The following is a 19,312-nucleotide window of genomic DNA, read 5'->3' on the forward strand; positions in this document are numbered from 1 at the left end:
GTATTTCCTACATGTGTGTTTACATTACAAATTGTAAAGTAACTCTTAGTAAAATGTCATTATCCACGCACCCAGCCAAGATGACAGGTGGCTTTGCTGGAGGCTGGCTGTGTGTTCCAGGGAGCTCCCAGTGTGGTCTGCCTGCTCTCTGGTCCTGGAATCCTGTCCTGGAAGCTGTGCTGCATTGTTGGTGTTACAGGTGGTGGGGTGGCAGCTGTTTCTGTTAGACTCTGCTTGGCCAAAATTAGGAATACTTTAAAGTCTTCATACTTCTCTCGTCCTCCTACTGTGATTCCAGTTGGTTTTGTTCTAATTCTTCATGGTCTGAAGAACTAATGACTCTGCACTGAGCTGCCTCGTTATTGCCCAGCAATCCTGCCTGTCCTGAAGCAGGACTCCAGCCTGCTGCTGCTTTGAATGGAGGCCTTGATTAACTCTAAACCAGAAGAAGGTGAAGCTGAATGTTCTGTTTTCCCTTTGGCTGATTGAATGGAGAAATCCCTTCCAGCAGATTTGGCTAACAGCTCCTGGCTGGTGCTCTCCTGTGTGTACAGTTCTCCTCCCTCCCCCACTCCAGTTTCGTGTGACTCTTCAAGAGGTTTTTCCCTTCTATTTAAAATTAGATTGGTTCGGTACATGAGTCATTTTTGGTGAATCTTCATTATAAATATAGAATTCTTGTGAATCATTTTACTCTCCTGCTAGGCTGAGTTTAGCAAGAGCCTCTTAAATACCTGATGGCTGATTTCAGGGTCTCTCTCCATCAGTAGCTGAACAGGCTGTAGCTGCCCTAGGTCCTAGATGGCTGAAGGTGCCAATTAAATGTCATGTGCCCCATGTCCTGGGAGATGCTCCAGCTCTGTGCCACCCTTGCTGCCCTAGAGGAATGGTGCCTGTGCTCATCCATCCAGCAGGAGGGATTTGTAACCACGAGGACTCTGCTCCAGTCCGTGCTCCCTGCCTGGGTGCTCTGGGAGAAGGAGAGCAGTGTCCATGTTTTCATCCTTGTGGAGAAGCAGCGAGTGCAGGAGATTCTGTATTTGTTCCCAACCCGGTGTGTAACCAACTTAAATTACATCCCAGGGCTCTGTCATCCCCTCTGCTCTCCAGGAGATCTGGCTCTGGTTCAGAGCCACAGCAGCTCCATCGGCCCGTGGCTGATGTGTGCCACTGTGGGACACATCAGTTCTGAACTCCTTTGGGCTAGCTTTGCTCTGGAGCAAACCTGGGGCCGTGTGGCCAGCCCCAGGGCACAGTGCAGCGCTGAGGGTGTTTGGAGCAGCTTCTGCTGGGGGCTGGCTGAGGAGCAGCTTCTGCTGGGGGCTGGCTGTGGTTGGGGAGCAGCTTCTGCTGGGGGCTGGCTGTGGCTGAGGAGCAGCTTCTGCTGGGGGCTGGCTGTGGCCGAGGAGCAGCTTCTGCTGGGGGCTGGCTGTGGCTGGGGAGCAGCTTCTGCTGGGGGCTGGCTGTGGCCGAGGAGCAGCTTCTGCTGGGGGCTGGCTGTGGCCGATTGCAGCCGGGCTCTGGGAGATGTTTCCTTGGGAACGGCAGCTGCACTGACGTGGAGCTGGTGGAGCTCTGCACCAGGGCCAGGGCAGCTCCTCCTGCCCTTCTGCCCTGAGCTCCTCTCTCTGCCCCAGCTCCTCCTGCCCTTCTGCCCTGAGCTCCTCTCTCTGCCCCAGCTCCTCCTGCCCTTCTGCCCTGCGCTCCTCTCTCTGCCCCAGCTCCTCCTGCCCTTCTGCCCTGAGCTCCTCTCTCTGCCCCAGCTCCTCCTGCCCTTCTGCCCTCAGCTCCTCTCTCTGCCCCAGCTCCTCCTGCCCTTCTGCCCTGCGCTCCTCTCTCTGCCCCAGCTCCTCCTGCCCAGCCTGCCCTGAGCTCCTCTCTCTGCCCCAGCTCCTCCTGCCCAGTGTGCCCTGCGCTCCTGTCTCTGCCCCAGCTCCTCCTGCCCTTCTGCCCTGAGCTCCTCTCTCTGCCCCAGCTCCTCCTGCCCTTCTGCCCTCAGCTCCTCTCTCTGCCCCAGCTCCTCCTGCCCAGCCTGCCCTCAGCTCCTCTCTCTGCCCCAGCTCCTCCTGCCCTTCTGCCCTGAGCTCCTCTCTCTGCCCCAGCTCCTCCTGCCCCGCCTGCCTTGAGCTCCTGTCTCTGCCCCAGCTCCTCCTGCCCTTCTGCCCTCAGCTCCTCTCTCTGCCCCAGCTCCTCCTGCCCCGCCTGCCCTCAGCTCCTCTCTCTGCCCCAGCTCCTCCTGCCCCGCCTGCCCTCAGCTCCTCTCTCTGCCCCAGCTCCTCCTGCCCCGCCTGCCCTCAGCTCCTCTCTCTGCCCCAGCTCCTCCTGCCCTTCTGCCCTGCAGCTGCACCAGCCCTTGCCCCCTTCTGCAGTTCTGAGGGGAAGGGGAAGGCAAAGCAAGCATCTCTGTTTCTGCACTCACCTCAAGTGTATTTACAGGGTTTCCAGTGCAGCACATTACGCCTACAGTGTTTGTCCAAAAGCTGCCCGCAGTTTGCTGAGCCTTTTCTGTGTGGCTGCCCACCTTTAGTCTGACAGTAACACGCTGCTTGAAGCAATTAAAAAACTTGTTTAAGTCAGCTTCAAACTGCAAACAGGGTTTATTCATGAGTGCCTCAGACATGGTTACCCAGATGATCTCTAAGTTTCCAATATCTACTTTGAAATGAGTCTTAGTAGTTTGCTCTCTTAGAATAATACTTTGAGTATATTAAATTAAATAATCCTGAATTCCCCATGCTATAAACTAATCACCATAGAATTCAGGTGGGTTATGGAGAGTCAGTGTGTGTCACAATCAAAATATATGTTATTTAAATAAATCCAGCATGCCAGCTTGGCAGAGGGAATATACTTACTATGGTTTGGGAAAGGTTAGTAGTAAACGTGAGTAAAAATAGTAACTTGGGCACTATTAAACATGCAGAATTTGACTTTTCAATGAGATTTCAGTTCAAATTAAGGAAGAGATGAACTGCACGAAAAGCTTTTTTTGGCCTGAATAATAAACCTGCTACCAGTAATTAAACCCATTAATTAAAATGTGCAGAATCCCTTTGTGGCTGAACTGAAAAGGCCAGTTCTGATTTGAGCTGCAGAATGATATTTAATGTTGTGCTTGGGGCTTCTTGTAAACCTTGCTTGAGGATGGCATTGCACGTGTCCCTTGGGATGTGAGGGCGAGGAGGGAGCTGGGGAATTCCACTGCTGTTCCTGGGGGATGCACCAGAGCTGTGCAGCTGTGGGTGGGTTGTGGCAGGTCCTTTCCTGTTCCTGAATCCGAACTCAAATCCTGTAACACATTGAGGCTCTTCTATCAAAGAAAACAAAAAAATCCCCATCTTCTTTTTGTTTTCTTGATGGTTTGTAGCTTTTTTGGTATACTTTGGATACTTGGCATGTGCTGTTTCTTCCCATCTTCAATTACTAATTGGTTACAGTTCTTCACTTCAAAGACAATCGGAGGTATTTGGTTTTCCTTTCCTTCAGTGTCATTGAATAATCTTTGCCTTCCAAATATGTTCTAAAACTGTGTCTAGACCAGACTTACAGACCAGAAATGCTTTTCCCCTTTTGAACCCAAGGAGAAAATTTGCCATTTCGGGGTGTTACATTACTGCTCTGTGCTGATAGATTTGTTGAGGATCTTTGCTGCAGAGCCTGCAATTCCAGGTGCAGAGAAGAGGAGCAGGGAGCCTCTCCTAGAGGAGCTGAGGAAGCTGGGCTGGCTCAGCCCTAGGGGATGAACCAGTCCCGTTGATTTAGCTGCATTAACCTCAATTTTTTCTTTTTCCATCCCCATTATGTATATTGCTTTTCTTCTCTTATTAACTGATGAAAATGACTGGGTTTTTTTCTAGGTAATGGTGTGTTTAAATAGCACAGATCTTAAAAAAAAGAAGAACAAAACCACATCACGATCTGTCCAGTCATGCACTGGGAAAGGTGACAGGGCTTGACTGCAGAGCTGGATCTGGATATTAACTGAAGGTGTTTGTATGGGGTCTGTGACTGTGTTTAGTCATATGTGCAGCCCTTCAAACAAAAGAAGGATGTGGTGCCTGCCCGGGGTAGCTTGGGAGGTAATGAATTCCCATTAGTAAGCAGTCCTTGGTGCTTTCTCTGTGTGAATAATACATCAGAGAGGTGGCCTGAGGCCTTTGAGCAGACATCTGCCACCCAGAGAGAAGGGACACTTGCCTGAGCACAGCCAGGTGCTGGCTTGCCCTGCTGCCAGTCCGGTCTTGTCTGAAAGCTGAGCAGCCTGTGAACCCTTTGGTGGTTCTGGATGTGGTGGCTGAGGAGGTCCTTGCACAAACAGGTCCATGCAGTGGATGCAGTGGCCATGGTGGCTGAGGAGGTCCTTGCACAAACAGGTCCATGCAGTGGATGCAGTGGCCATGGTGGCTGAGGAGGTCCTTGCACAAACAGGTCCATGCAGTGGATGCAGTGGCCATGGTGGCTGAGGAGGTCCTTGCACAAACAGGTCCATGCAGTGGATGCAGTGGCCATGGTGGCTGAGGAGGTCCTTGCACAAACAGGTCCATGCAGGAGCCATGCACTGGCCATGGTGGCTGAGGAGGTCCTTGCACAAACAGGTCCATGCAGGAGCCATGCAGTGCTGTGAGTGCCCTTGGCCAGCTCTGCAGGGTCCATCCTTCTGTGTGGTGACCTCCAGGTCTAGCAGCACCGTGTGCCAGGTGGTAGGGGAGTGCTATGGTGCTGCCTCTTCTCATGCAGTTTCTCCTGGGTGCTCCTGTAAGTTGTACAGCAGCTCTTTCAGCTTCCTGTGTTTCCTTCACTCAGAGACTCAAACACAGCCTTGACTTGTGCCAGGCTGTGGCAGGTTGGAGCCTGACTCCATGGCTGCTTTTGTGAAGCACTCCTGAGCTGGCATTTGTGTCTTATGCTGGTGCTTCTGCTCTCCTGCAGTGTCTGTGTACATCAGGACTGTGTGAGCATTTATTGTTCTCAGAAACAGAGCAAGGACAGCTCTCACCCACAAGTGCTCCTGAGATGTCTGTGCTTCAGGCTGTAATTCCACACTCCAGATCTGATGTGTGGGCCCCTATCCATCCTTGCAGCTTCCTTTCACAGAGCCCTGGGGCATCTACACTTGGATAATCATCAGTGTAAGATGCTTCCTTCTTCAAAAATAAGTAGAGGGAATTGTTATTTGAAATAGGTCTGTGTCACTGAGTATCTGTTCACAGCAAAAGGACTGGTGTGATCTGGGAATCAGAGTGGCTCTTGGGTCCTCTTCACAGTTCAGAGCCAATCCAGTGTATGACAGGATTGTTGTTAATGAATGTGCAAAACACTAAGATTGGACTTTGTGTGGAACAGTTCAACAGTTACTTCCAGCAGATGAGCACTCCATTCATTCTGGAGGGGGAGGCAGTAGGAGAGCACTTGTGTGGCTGCATTTTCTGGAGCCCTGTAGTTGAGATCTGATAAGGTGTGAAATTTTAGGGCCTGGCACGTCTGTAGGAGCACAGTCAAAGAGCTTCAGCTGAGGTGATGGATCAGTCAGTCTCCATCCACGCTGGCAGTGGAAAACCAGGAGTCCTTGGAACATGAATGTGGCTGGTGACTCCCGGAGAGCAGATACCCAGGGTCATTTGGGATGGTTGGAGTCTGAGCTGCAGGAGTGCCCAGCAGTGTTGGTTTAGTCTCACTGCTAATGGCCCAGGGTTAATTCCTTCCTCAGGATGACTTGTTATCCCATTTTTGCACAAAGTTAATTGTGTTTGAAAGACAACACAATTTTGTTCCCATCATTTTCAGCTGGAGTGACAGCATTCCAATTCTTCTGAAAACCAACCCCATTAGGAAGAGCTGCCTTATGCTTTGGGATTTTTAGCTGATTGCCTCGAGGCTTCTAAATAGCACCATATTCAGATTTGACAGAAAACAAAGAATTCATTTTTCTCTCTTTTTTCCTTAGCTCACAGAAATGCACCTTCTGTAGAAACAGATGTAAATAACCACTGCCCAACCTGACAGTTTATCATCCTAATTCTTTTGGCTTTTTACCCTTGACATCGATATTTTAAAAAAATGAAGATTATCGGCTATGGAAATGCAGATCACTCACAAACAAAACACAAGTCTCCCTGTATTACTGCTCCTATTTGGGAAACAAACATTTTCAATGATGAATAATGCTTAAAAAATAGTTTACAGAGATTCTACCTCACTTGATAAACACATTAGCCCAGAGAGTGTACCAGAGATGATCATAATTGGGGGGAAGCAAATATTTTTTCATGCACATTTAGAAGGTTTTTGATTGTGCTCCAAAGATGATGCTTGAATTAATGAGTGGTGTGCTGTGGTGGGGAGGAAAAAAACAGTGAATATTAGCTCTGATGTGAAATGAAACAGTTTCTGAACTGCATGTGTTTTTAGCTTGAGAAGTGAAATAAAATCTCTTGTGCTTTTTAGAGAACTCTGCTAAATATTTTGCTTTGATCCTGGTCATCAAATTGGATAATTTTCAATATTTAGAGAAACTTCGTAATTTTGATTTGCCCTTAAAAGTGTTTAATGAAAACACTTCTGTTTTCTGAAGGTTGCTGAGATCCTTGAAGCTTAATGATCACAGTTTTAAAGAGGAGCAGTCACCAAATTTCAGCCCCAAAGTTTCCCAGCCCCTTTAGAACTGGGAATTGTCCATTTAGATACTTTTAAAATTATTATTTTCGAGGGAGTTATTGAACATGGGATGTTCTGTGGCACAGCCCCACAGAAGCAGGTTGAGTGCAGGGGCACAGGGGCAGGTTTGGGTGTTCCTCTGCAGCCCTTTGCACCCGGGTACCAGCATCTCCCAGTGACACAGCAGGCTGGAACTGGGCAGGAAAACTGGTTTCAAACTGGGCAGGTCTGTGATTAGGATAAAGCAATAGCAGCTGGAGATCATGAGCATCTGATGGCTTCTTTATCATCCTCCTCTTTTCACTTGTTTTTAATTTCTTGAGCCTCGTGAATTCAATTCCCTGTGCACAGTTTCCATGAAAACAAGGTATTTAGCTGCAGTATTTCTTCCTGTCTAAGGAAAATCTCATCTGCTAAGTACACCCCATAAATAATCCTTCCACAGGCCTTCTTTTCTGTGCTCACCACCCCTCCAGCCCCAGAACTTTCATTTCACAGTCCATTAAGTCATGTCAGAATTTTCATAGAGCCAAAAAAGGACAAACCCAAACCTGTTCACCTGACCCTGGGAGAAGTAGCTGTGGTGAAGTCATAAAAAAGTGACATTTCCTGAAGCCTGGTGGGCACCGTGATTATTTGAACTGTAAATCAATAATATATCTGCACTCAATTAAATTCAGCAGTGAATACTGCAGAGAATGTTCCTCAAAACTGTCTGGAGTCAATGAATTTTTAGATGGCTGCTGTCAGCTGAACCATACAAGAGAATTACCTGAGCTGTGCTGATTTATCCCCAGTGCAGAGCTGCTCTTCCACTGTGTGTGATGAGTTGCTGCCTTTTTATCTGGTTGGTTTTTGTATGTGTTTGTTGTAGGTCGAGTGGCAGTAGGCAGGCTGGGGATCACACTGGGCTGTGCAGTAGTTACTTACCTGTGCACACATGCCTGTGGCCAAAAGCGTGTGTACGTTTATACAGACTACCTGTGTGCACACAAAACCACCCAGTGATGCCTTGCTGATGTTAGCAGTTGCTCCAGGAACAGCTGAATCATCTATTTTTAGATCTTCTTAGAGTGTCAGATTCCAAAAAGGGAACAATGGTTCCTTTTCCCAGAAATGGGTAAATAACCCCATTTCCCTGTCCCAAAGGTTCTTGTAGCATAACCCCTGAAATAGTTTGTGTTGTCTCTTTAGGCAGCAGAGGGAGCTGTGCAGTTTGTAACTCCCGGGGATCACCTGGGTTTGGTTAGTCAAAAAGCACCACAGCCAAGGTCCTCTCATGTCTTTGGGAAGGTTCTGCAGCGTGAGGCGCCTCCTCTGCCAGTTTGTTCAGGATGTGTGAGGTTTCCTCTCTGACTAAGCCTGGCCGTGGGCGATGCTGGCAAGGTGCAGTGAGATCAGTGCCTGCCTTGGACACGGAGCCAAAGGGAAGCCCTGGGGGCTCTGCCAGGAGCTGCTCCCTCCCTGCTGTGCCATTCTCCTGCTGGATGGGAGGGATCCCTCGCTGCTGTCCTGTGCCACCAGGGTGGCATCCACACGGTCCCCTGGGCTGGAATGGGATGGCATCTGTGTCGCAACATGTGCTGCCCTGCTTGCGTGTTTTGTAGTCTGAGTGGGTAACAGCCGCGGTGTATTTGCAAGCACATTCAGATCAAGTCAGATGTGAAGGTATTCCAGCTGTTCTGGAATAATTCTTGTAAAAAGGAGCCTGGAGAGAAGAGTGCTGCCAGCCAGTGCTGCTAGTCTCACTCTGGGGTTGAAGTGTAGGAGAATGAAGTGACCTGAGGGTCACACAGGCTGGGCTGTAACCTGCCCCCCAATCCAAGGGCTCCTTACACATAGAAGTGGACATGTGTTAATCTCTTGTCCTGTGGAAAATACATTTTGAGGCAATCCAGCAGCAAATTCCAGTGTCTTGTCTCGCCCCTTGCAGATGACCCCTATGTGTGCATTATAGCAGCTGGAGACTGATCTTACCCAAGTTCTTGTGATGAGAAATGTCACAATGGAATAATTAAATATTGGGGCTCTAGGGACAGTCACAGGGGAAATTGCCCTCAGGGGCAGCTGCAGCATTTATTAATAATTAAAGCTGTGCCTGCTGTGCTTTTCACCAAATTTGTTTCATTAATATTTTATTGTTTTAAAGAAAGAAAAAAAAAGTGGTGAAGGTGGCAAGAGAGTCTGTTTCCTAAGCAACAGCAATGCACTTCTTTGCAGTTATTTTTAAAGGCAGGTTGCTTCATCTAAGATTTGGAATCAAATTGCTGCATTGCTCCAGGCATCTAGAAAGCTGCTTTTCCTTTTTCTTTATTTCTAATTGAAAGACAGAGCACAACAGTTGCTGGGTTAAGAGCTGTTGTGATGGTTGCTAGACAGGAGCTAGACCGTGCTGTGCAGAACTTGGCTGTGCTGTCATCACTGCTGTCCCCCGCAGCGCCGCGGGCGTTCCTGCACGGATGCTCCTTCCCTGGCAGGGGAATGAACCAGCCTGGTTCCACTCAGAGATGGCATCAGCACCATGGGCATTCCTGCAGGGATGCTCCTTCCCTGGCAGGGGAATGAACCAGCCTGGTTCCACTCAGAGATGGCATCAGCACCATGGGCATTCCTGCAGGGATGCTCCTTCCCTGGCAGGGGAATGAACCAGCCTGGTTCCACTCAGAGATGGCATCAGCACCATGGGCGTTCCTGCACGGATGCTCCTTCCCTGGCAGGGGAATGAACCAGCCTGCTTCCACTCAGAGATGGCATCAGCACCGGGCTCCTTTTCCTGTCACCCACGGGTGTCCTGAGCGCAGGGGATGTTTCTGATGGCCCAGAGGGGTCACTCAGGGATGTGCCCTGCTCCTCCTCCCAGGGACCAGTGCTATGCACAGGCTGCTGTGCCTGGAGGGTGGATGGTTTCTGAGGCAGGCTGGAAGTGCCCCCAGCATGGGAAGCAGCATCAGAGCTGCTGCTCGCTGTCTGTGTCTGAGCCATCGCTGCTGTCCTGAGCCAACAGGAGCGTGCCAGAGGCATTGCCCCATTGTGCTGTGCCCTGGGCTGGGGCTCCTCAGGGTTCAGCAGGAGGTGTTTCTGTGTGACCTCAGCTGGCCTGGGACTCGGGTTAGCTTTCAGGGCCCGAACAGTGAGGACAGGTCTATTTCAGATGCAGGCTTTCAGGTGTTAGGGGATTTGGAGCCTTCAGGAAATGCTCAGCACCTGACAGTGTTGGGCATAAAGTGCAACAAAATGCTGCCTTTTCTCAAAAAGAGCCACTGTGTCAGAGCAGATGGAGTGCCATGTGTTACTGTCACCAGTATTTAAGGTGGGGAGCTACCTGTCCCCATGGGCTGCCTGCTGCCACCCAGCACAGGAGAGCCCTGTGCAGTGCTGCACCCAGAGCCCTGTGAAGGCTGCCCTGCCTGGGCACACACCTGGTACACAGAGCTGGGTCTTTCCCCTTGCTTGTGAATGAACTGGTCTGTTCTTCATCCCTTTGTATGACTCTGTGAGTCATCTGCAGTCTCACTTCAGAAGCTGATAGACAGGGAAGGCTTACTTTTTTGTTTAGATTTGTTGTGATTGTTTTAATTTGTATTTCTCATTTCCTTGCCCTGCAGCAGGTTACAGAGAGCTGGATAGATTTCTGCTGCACTATTGCATAGTGCACTGCAGTGTTTCATTGGTGGCCATCAGGGAATGTTAGTGGGGTTCTGTGTGGCACATGTAAAGTGGGGTGAAAACACTCAGAGGTTCCAGTTCATGACATACTGCCATTATCTGTACTTTACAAGGTGCTTGTAGTAGCAGATGATACGCATGCTGCCATCATCTGATTCTGAGCTGGTGTTTGTCTGTCTGTCCCCCGGCTCTGCTCTTGACCCACCCCTGCCCAGGGGCAGTGAGCAGGCTGTGCTGGCCGCGGGGAGGCAGAAGGCAGCTGACCATAACGCTGTGTCCATTCCACAGGTGTGGTGGAGGCGTGCCTGCTGCACATGCTGAAGCGCAGGGCTGCCGGCTTCCTGCGCACCGACAAGGTGGCCGCGCTCTTCACCAAGGTGGGCAAGACCTGTGCCATAGCTGGGGACGTGTGCAAGAAGGTGCAGGAGCTGCAGCAGCAGGTAGAGAGCAGGTGAGGCTGAGCTCTGTCTATCAGCCAGGTCGATGCAGGGGGTGTGTGCACAGACTGCCTGTGAGGGCACAGGGGCTTGGCTCAGGTGATGCAGCTTTGTCTTGTCAGCACCTGTAGGTGTTGGTGTTTGATCAAGCTGGCAGTGAGCAAAGGGACAGACGTGGGGAACTGAGGCTTTGGTGTTTCATTTTGTGTCTCAGTACAGCAGAGGAGCACATTCAGCCCACACACAGCAACAGAAGTGACTAATTACTGGTGATTGCAGAGAGGGCTCACAGTCTGGGGATGGTGGACCAGCTTGGACTGTTGGTGGGATGAGAGGGGGTGGAAGGAGGAACTCAAGAACAGACATACTGGAAAAGCTGTTTTGGCATGCTCCTGCCAAACCAGGAGCAAATTTCTAGGTATCATAGCAGAGACAGTTAAATTAATGGATACAAAGAGTGATGGGAAGAAGGATGGTATAGGAAAGCTGTTCAGTACAGACTGGACTTAAGCACAACAGAATCCTGGAGTCAAGGACTTGAGGTTACTGAAAGTCTTAGACTTCCTGCTGGTGGTGAGTACCAAAGTTAAAATTTTCCATGTTGTTCTGTAGATGAAATCACAGTGCATGAGTGTCTTGTCCTATAAGCTCAGGACAAGAGCATTTTTAATTCTGTTTGTAGGCACTGCTGAGCCCTGAGAGCTCTTTTTACACTGTAGGAACTTTTAGCTTCTGAGCTGTAAAGAAGGGCTTTGTGAGAGAGCTTGTCTTTCATTACTGACAATTATTTAAATTAGCACTTATATTTCTGTGTAATTTTCTGACATTAATCTTTATTAGACTTATAATTATCAGACTTTGTTATGTAGTTTTTGACAGATATGTACCTATTTTTGATATATTTTTAATTGGGCCTACTGATGCAGACAGGGATTTTATTAAGTAGTTTTTTAAATGTTGGGAAGAAGGATGCTTTCTACTGAAAATTCACCAGCCTCTCTCTTGGTTAAGAGCCCACACAAACACCCTTCTAACCACAAGAGAACTTTGGCTGTATCCTCTAACCGAGAGGAGCAAATGAACTTAAATTCTGTGGTTTCTCTTGGACAAATTTTGTGTGTTTTTCAGCTATTAACAGCCACAAAATTTAAGTGCTGTAGAAAATACACACAGAAAAGATACTACTGGGAAATACTGCAGGGGGTGGGCTTGCTCTGCTGGATGTATGAAATGAGGCAGAAGGGCTGTAACAGCCCAACAGTTCCTGAGGCTGTGGCTTAAGAAAACCCCTGTTTGGGATGCAGCTAAACATCCAAATTGTTCTGATGTCAGTGGTGTCTTCCTTGCCTGTAGGGGTGCTGTCATGGCCTGCTGTAGGACTTGGGACCCTGTCAGATCTCACCCAAACCGCCCCAAACAATGGATTAACTCTGTCTAACTGAACAGTTTCCTGAAAGGGAACTCAAGTGCTGGCAAAGAACCTGAAGATGTCAGGGTTTCTTTCCTCATTGAGGCAAAATGGAATCTTCTTCTATTTTAAGGGGGAGGTTTTGGGAAAAGACATTGAGGGGGTTCCTGTTCCCCTCAGCCCAGGGCAGTGTGTGGAGAGCCAAGGCAGGTGCCCCTGTGCTTTGCAGCCATCTTTCTCCTGCAGCTGCACTGTGTTACCTGATGCAGGAGGATGGGTTTCACTGGATGGTGCAGCTGTGCAAATTCGGACTACTTTTATTTTATCACCTTTTGCAGGAAAAATCAGCCAAACGGGCAGGAACCCCTCAAAAGGCAGGGATCAACCACAAGCAAAACACCTGTCCTGACACCTCAGGCTATCAAGCACATCTGGGTTCGAACAGCCTTGATTGAGAAGGTGCTGGACAAGATTGTGCAGTACATTGTTGATAACTGCAGGTAAGGAAAGCAGCAGAAGCACAGGGCTTTGTTGGATTGATGCATTTAGGTGTCTGCAGCAAGGGATTTCATCAAAAGTCTTTGGCAAACCCCTGTGATGCAGGCTTCTGGTAAGATGAAACCGGTTACATAGGCATTTAGAAAACTTGTACTTTAGCTTTTCATCACTGACAGTGTTTCAGGCTTACAAAAAAACATTAACAGGCATTCAGCTTTCCAGAAATCAGCTACAAATGTAACTTCAAGTATATCAGGTGCCCATATTGTAATAGGCATGATACAGAAGACTTAATGGGGCACACTGAGGACAGTCTTCCATAAAAAGAGAAAGGAAAGGACCCTAAAGCTTGGTGTCCCTTCCACAAGGGAAGTTTGCTGGCAGGGTGCTCTTGTCGTTCTACACTGGCAACACATTCTTGTTCATCCAAAGCCAATGGGTCTGAACAAGGATGAGAGCTAAGGGCAAAGCAGCTTACTTTCACAGTATTTTCCAAGTTTGTGTTACTGTTTTCCTTGTCATCAGCTTTGCTTTCATGATGTATCTTGCCACTAAAAGCAAGAGAATGGAAGAAAGGTCTTTGTGCTGTTCAAGCAAACTGTTGCTCTGGGATATGTAATGCCAGCTTGGATTTTATGAGCTGTGTGCAGAAGAGACAGAGGGAGGGTTGGCCATATCCCAGAGACACAGTTAATGAAAGCATTTTAGCCCGCTGCCTCAGTGTCTGCAGATACATGGGTACAAGGGGTTTTAATTTCTTTTCCACATAATCTGCAGGAGACACATCAGGGGAGTTTGCTCTCAGTTGTTCCATCACCTCACTGCCTTCCCCTTCCGTTCAGATGAGTTAGGATCAGATCCTTCATTGCAAGTGTGTGATTTTGAGAACCTGACTTGGTGAATAAAACAAACCTTTTCATAAGGCTTGTTACCATGCATTTTTGTGTCATTACTGCTCAAATGCTCCATGTTCATATCCCTCAGCTGTTCTGTCCTGGAGGAGGAGCAGGTGCTTTAGAGTTTGAGCCCCATCTAGTGAACAGACCACAGAGGACAGTGGCATTCCAGAACTGTGGGTGTTTGGATTTTTTGGCTGTGTGGTTTTGTAAAGCAGCTTTGCCTGCTGCAATGGCAAGACTTTGGGGTCACTGCAAGAGCAATGTAGTAGTTCATAATTCTTCACAGTGTTTCAAGATGATTCCTCACAGATAGAAGGCATGTTTAAGAGTGTGTGGATTGTTTTGTCTCTGTGGAAAATGGACAAAATTGCTTGCAGAGAACTATTGTTTGTTCCCATATTGCAATTCTGCCCAAAGCCCCAAATCAAATATACTGGGTAAACACACTGAGCACAAGGCAAGCTCCTGCCTCTTCGAGCTCAGCTGGAAAATAGATGAGAGAGAATGAGCATATCAAGAGGCCCATTGTGGTAGACCTGTAGCTAAACTCAAGCTTTGAAATGGTTCATACTAGCTACTGTTTTTAACTGAGCTCTGATCTTTTATTTGTAGTAAATACTATGAAAAGGAAGCTTTACTGGCAGATCCTGTTTGTGGCCCAATACTGGCTTCTCTGCTAGGTGAGTTCTTGCAAAGTTACTTTTTATGCTGAAGAAAGTAAATTGTTTCTTAAAGCATTTTGCATTATAACAGTGTTACAACAGGTGAATTTTGTATCTTGTATGTAGTTAACTATTTATAACAGAGCTACAGTGAAGATGTTTTGTTCCTTACAAGACCAGAAGAGACTGATCATCGGGTGGGATTAGAAAGCAGAATGGGAATGGATTTTTACTGAATGCTTGCTGGCTGTTTTTAACTGCTAATGCTGCTGTGGCAGGGTACTGTGTCCTACAGGAATACTCTTACACAGCCCTAGATAATGGGAGTGATACGTTATTATATTGTCTGTATTGTGGGCTGATCCCCTGGGATCAGTGAGCATTATTATTCACTTGGTTTGAGAAGGAAATCTCACCTTCCATGCTCAGCCAGCAGGGTAGCAGTGAGTGTGTCTCTGAACAGACTCAGACTCCCTTGGTCTCTGTTCCTAGTTGGACCGTGTGCTCTGGAGTACACCAAGCTAAAGACAGCTGACCACTACTGGACCGACCCTTCGGCCGACGAGCTGGTGCAGCGGCACCGCATCCACGGCGCGCACGGCCGCCAGGACTCGCCCTCCAAGCGCCCAGCCCTGGGAGTAGGTATTTACTCTGTGCCTGTCCCTGAGCCAGGGCACGGGCTGGCAATAAAAACAGCCCCATGAGGGAGGGACCTGAATCTGGAACAGCCTTTCTTCTGTAGTGGAGCTTTATCACAGATTAGAACTCCATTTGGGCCACAGTGCCCTCTTTATCTGTACATAGAAAAGTCTGAGACCCAGCACTAAATTCTGTGGCATTTGACAGTTGTGATCTGACCGGGTAGTTCACAAGAAATTCTGAGGTGCCATGATGAGGGCTGAGTTTCTCTGCCAAGCCCCTGGCTGCACAGGAGTTGCCCTGTTGCCTGTGCCCTGGCTGACCTGCCTGCTGTGCTGCAGATCCGCAAGCGCCACTCCAGCGGCAGCACGTCGGAAGATCGCTTCGCTGCCTCGGCACGGGAGTACGTGGAGTCCCTGCACCAGAACTCCAGGACCCACCTTCTCTACGGCAAGAACAACGTCCTGGTGCAGCCGGTGAGTGCAGCAGCTCTTGGGGCTGGCACTGGGGCAGGCAGGGCTGGAGCTGGGGTACAGCTCTGACCTGGCGAGGGCTCGCTGTGTTCTGTTCTCAGCACAGAGCTGCCTTCTGCTTGGCTCTCCAGGGCTGGGGTAGATTTGACACGTCACAAATGCTTTCACTGCCTGACCACTAAGTGAGCAGTGGGCTGTAGGCAGGAGCAAACATACTGGACTGTATTTCATAAACCAGCTGACTGTGCCATGGTTTTTCCCCTCTTGCTAGTAGCAATATTGTATACCAGTACTTCTGCTGTTAGGGTTTCCCTCCACACTTCCCAGATACTGCAGCTATGGAACTTGCATGGCACAGAAAGACTGAAGCATGTATTTCATGCAGATATTTTGTGCACTTGAGTCACCTGGGTTGTCTGTTTGTTGCTTCTGTGAACAGAAAGATGACTTGGAGGCAATTCCTGGATATCTCTCCCTTCATCAATCAGCAGATAGTTTGACATTGAAATGGACTCCAAACCAGCTGATGAATGGAACCCTTGGAGATTCAGAACTGGAGAAAAGGTACTCATTGCATTCAGGAGAGATGGGAAGAACTGTGTAACCTGCTGGGGGGCACCAGGAAAGAGGAAGGGGAGGGGAAGAGGGAAGCAGAGGTTGTACAAACCTAGTGCCAGAATATCCAGTGTGGAGAAACTAGCTTTCCTTTGCCTTTTACTTGACTAATAATTTACTTTCACTGACCAAATTTAATAAGCAGTTATTAACTTAGCAGAGTTCTTTCTATCAGGTGCTTGGAACTGCAAGCATTCCTGAATATGGAAAAAACAATGTTTCCTGCATTTTCCTTCCTTTTTAGTGTTTACTGGGACTACGCATTGATTGTGCCACTGAGCCAGATCGTCTGCATCCACTGCCACCAGCAACGTAAGCATAACCCTTAAGCATATTCCTTAAAAATACAGGAGAGCCACTTGAATGATTGCTTTTCCTCTCTCAGTGTCAGGAACACCTCTGACTAGTTCTGGCCATGTGGGAATGAGTGTTAAAATCTCCAGTCCCAGCTGATAGAGGATGACAACTGTATAAGGCTTTCATAGTTTGCATGTATCTTGAGTTTCTTTAGGACTGAAGGGCTGATATCAGCCTTAGATCACACTGTGCCTTACAAAGCTTTATTTATCTACTTAGACATGATCCTAAATAAAATTTCCTTAGAAGGTAAGAGCAGAAAACTGAGGCTCTGATGTAACAGTGTGGACTCCCCTTGTCCTCCTTGCAGCAGAAAGCAGATGGACATTGGTGCTGGTGAGCCAGGATGGGACCCAGAGGCCTCCGCTGCACTTCCCCCAGGGAGGGCACCTGCTTGCCTTCCTGTCCTGCCTGGAGAATGGGCTCCTGCCCCGGGGCCAGCTGGAGCCCCCGCTCTGGTCCCAGCAGGGCAAGGTACTGCTTCTTCTGCTGAGCTCTTGGGTGAGGCTGCTGTTGGTATCTCTGCTCCACGGGTCAGGCACTGACTTCAAGCTGCTTTATGGTAAAGTAGGACACAACTCCATTTAGTCCAGTCTGCTTCTTATACACGTGGTCCTTAAAAATTGTTCACACCTTCATTACCCCATTGAGCAATGAGCTGGAATCTGCCATTGCATCAAGATACAAACCCACACAACAGAAGTGAGATTCAGAATGGACCGGACAGAGCTGCTGCCAGAGGCTTGGGGTGCCCAGCTCCCAGAGATTACAAGAAAAGGCTGATTTGCAGCACATAGAAAAATAGTATTAAGTACCCCATAACCACAACCTGTATATGACTCCACTGTTTTCTCCCTCACCTCCTCCCAACATTGTAAGTTTGGAGATTAAGGATGCCAAAGGACTGTAGTACTTAGTTTGTTGCACTTAGTTTGTTAGTCACTCATAGCTGAATGTATGGAATTATTATTTTCTCTAGGGCAAGGTGTTTCCAAAGCTTCGAAAACGGAACAGCAACAAATCAGTGGACCTGGAGGAGATGCCAGCTGAGGACACATCCACAGATTATGTCTTCAGAATTATTTATCCTGGACACAAGCACGATAACAGTAAGTGCCTCTGTTCTGCTTTGTTTGAAAAAAAACCAAATGAGAAACCAAATCAAGCATCTGAGAAAATCTTGAAGTAATATCCTGGGAAGTACCTGCACGTGACAAGCCACATTTTTGTAAGGGGGGAAAAAAACCAAACCTCTAATAAATTTCACTGAGAGATAATTGTGATCAACAGGTACAACTTAGGTTTCCTTAATGCAGTGAGACTTGCTATCTTAGTGGAAATGGAGTTGAGGTGAGGAGTCTTGTATTTACTCTGTGTTTTACAGAGCAAGTTTTCAAAATACTCCCCTGGGCTTGCAAACTGAGACTGAAACAAAAAAGATTGCTTGACTAGTCAAGAGCAGTTTTGCTCCTGAAGTGAGGATATTTTTACTGGCCACAATGCTTGCTCATAATGTTGTTATTAGGAAAAAAAACCCTCAACCATAAACCCTTAAAAGTACCCCAAGAACTCCCTGGGCTAAGTTTTCCTGGCTTGGAAGCACAGACTTAACAGTGGATAAAGGCCCTTCCAAGGAAACGAACTGAATTCCCAAGCACCAAACCACCTCATGTCATCAGTGAATACAAATTCCTTACACGCAAGAAGGCATTTAAGCTAGTTCTCAAACAGCACATTCAGTTTTATTCCCCTGGCAAAGAAGCAAGAACTCCCTGGGAAGATCAGACCCTAAAGTTTACAGGGGATTTGGAGTTACTGCTCACACTGGGACTTAGTGCAGCTGAGAAAGCAGGAGTCTCCTGTGCAGCCTCCTGACCCTGACCCCAGTGCTGGCTGGGCTTTGTCAGGGCTCCTGGGCTGGCACCGGTGAGTCTGGCACACAGCAGCAGAGCACCTTGTGCCTGTGCCTGGCGGAGGGAGGGCTGCAGGGCCTGGGGGCTCGTGGGGCAGGAGCTGCAGGTGCTGTGCCAGCAGGAACTCTGCCTGTCTGCAGAGCCACACACAGCTGGGAGTGACCTTGGCTGTCCAGATGCATCTGGCACAGGTTTCAGAGAAGGGGCCACAGCACTGCTAGGGCACAGGGAAGGAGAGAAGCTAGCTGGAGCCTAGAATTCCTGTGGAGCTTTGCTCAAAAGCATACTCAGCTGCTGCAGGCTGGCACTGGGATCTTTGTCCCTTGCCTGGTGTGCCACGTGTGCTCTCACAGCCTGTGCACACTCAAAGGCTGGCCTGAGTTTGGTGGAGCATGCTTTGTTTCTGTAAGAAACTCAGTTTTCACAGCCATTTACAAGAGCTGTGCCCTCGAGCAGAGGGCAGGATTCAGGTCCGTTGTCTTTGCTGACCATGTCCTTTGAGCTTTCCCACAGCACTGAGTTCTTTCTTCTTATGCTCCTCTTTCACTATTTTCTTTGAGCAGTAACTATTAACTACCACCACTTAGCTGCCAGCCGCTCTACCTCTGTTGACGATGATGAGGAGGAGGAAGATAAGCTACACGCAATGCTATCAATGATCTGCTCTCGGAACCTCACAGCTCCTAATAGGATGAAAGGTTTTTATCCTCCTCCCCCTGTGTCCCAGAGCTCTCTTGCAGCTCCTTCCACTGATGCATACAACAGTGTTGGCATTATTGCAGGGAAGGACATCGCGCTCGCACCATGGGATGTGCAGAGAGGCTGGGAGTGGGCTCACAGCCTGTGGGGACTGGGAACAGCATCCTCCCTGTCCCTGGATGTGTGTGCTGCTGAGCAGCAAACCTCCTCTCCCAGGGGGCTTCCTGCCCCACCTCCATACGGCTGGATACTAGAGCAGGTTCTCAGGGGGCAGGAGGGAGTGTGACAGCTGAGGGAGCAGAGTGTGCAGAGAAGGCTGTGTGGAGATGCAGTGCCTGTCTGGGGTCAGTGCTTTCATTCCATTTGCATCCACAGGCTGGGTGGGCTTCAGA

The 19,312-nt window shown here is 48.6% G+C and overlaps 1 protein-coding gene across 6 annotated transcripts in view; it reads left to right on the forward strand.

Moving 5' to 3' along the window:
• Positions 1-19,312, forward strand: part of SGSM2 (small G protein signaling modulator 2) — a 38,729-nt gene that overhangs the window by 7,051 nt on the left and 12,366 nt on the right. For 3 of the 6 annotated variants that reach the window (XM_066563492.1, XM_066563495.1, XM_066563494.1), the window contains exons 3-12: positions 10,609-10,771; positions 12,504-12,665; positions 14,175-14,242; positions 14,717-14,862; positions 15,205-15,339; positions 15,776-15,900; positions 16,196-16,263; positions 16,619-16,782; positions 17,288-17,417; positions 18,785-18,919. In XM_066563492.1, the coding sequence (XP_066419589.1) occupies positions 10,609-10,771; positions 12,504-12,665; positions 14,175-14,242; positions 14,717-14,862; positions 15,205-15,339; positions 15,776-15,900; positions 16,196-16,263; positions 16,619-16,782; positions 17,288-17,417; positions 18,785-18,919 (1,296 nt within the window). The remainder of the gene's footprint in view (positions 1-10,608; positions 10,772-12,503; positions 12,666-14,174; positions 14,243-14,716; positions 14,863-15,204; positions 15,340-15,775; positions 15,901-16,195; positions 16,264-16,618; positions 16,783-17,287; positions 17,418-18,784; positions 18,920-19,312) is intronic. The other 3 variants (XM_066563493.1, XM_066563496.1, XM_066563497.1) reach the window with 3 other exon arrangements.

The sequence above is a fragment of the Molothrus aeneus genome, chromosome 20 (genome assembly GCF_037042795.1).
Source record: "Molothrus aeneus isolate 106 chromosome 20, BPBGC_Maene_1.0, whole genome shotgun sequence".
NCBI lineage: Eukaryota > Metazoa > Chordata > Aves > Passeriformes > Icteridae > Molothrus > Molothrus aeneus.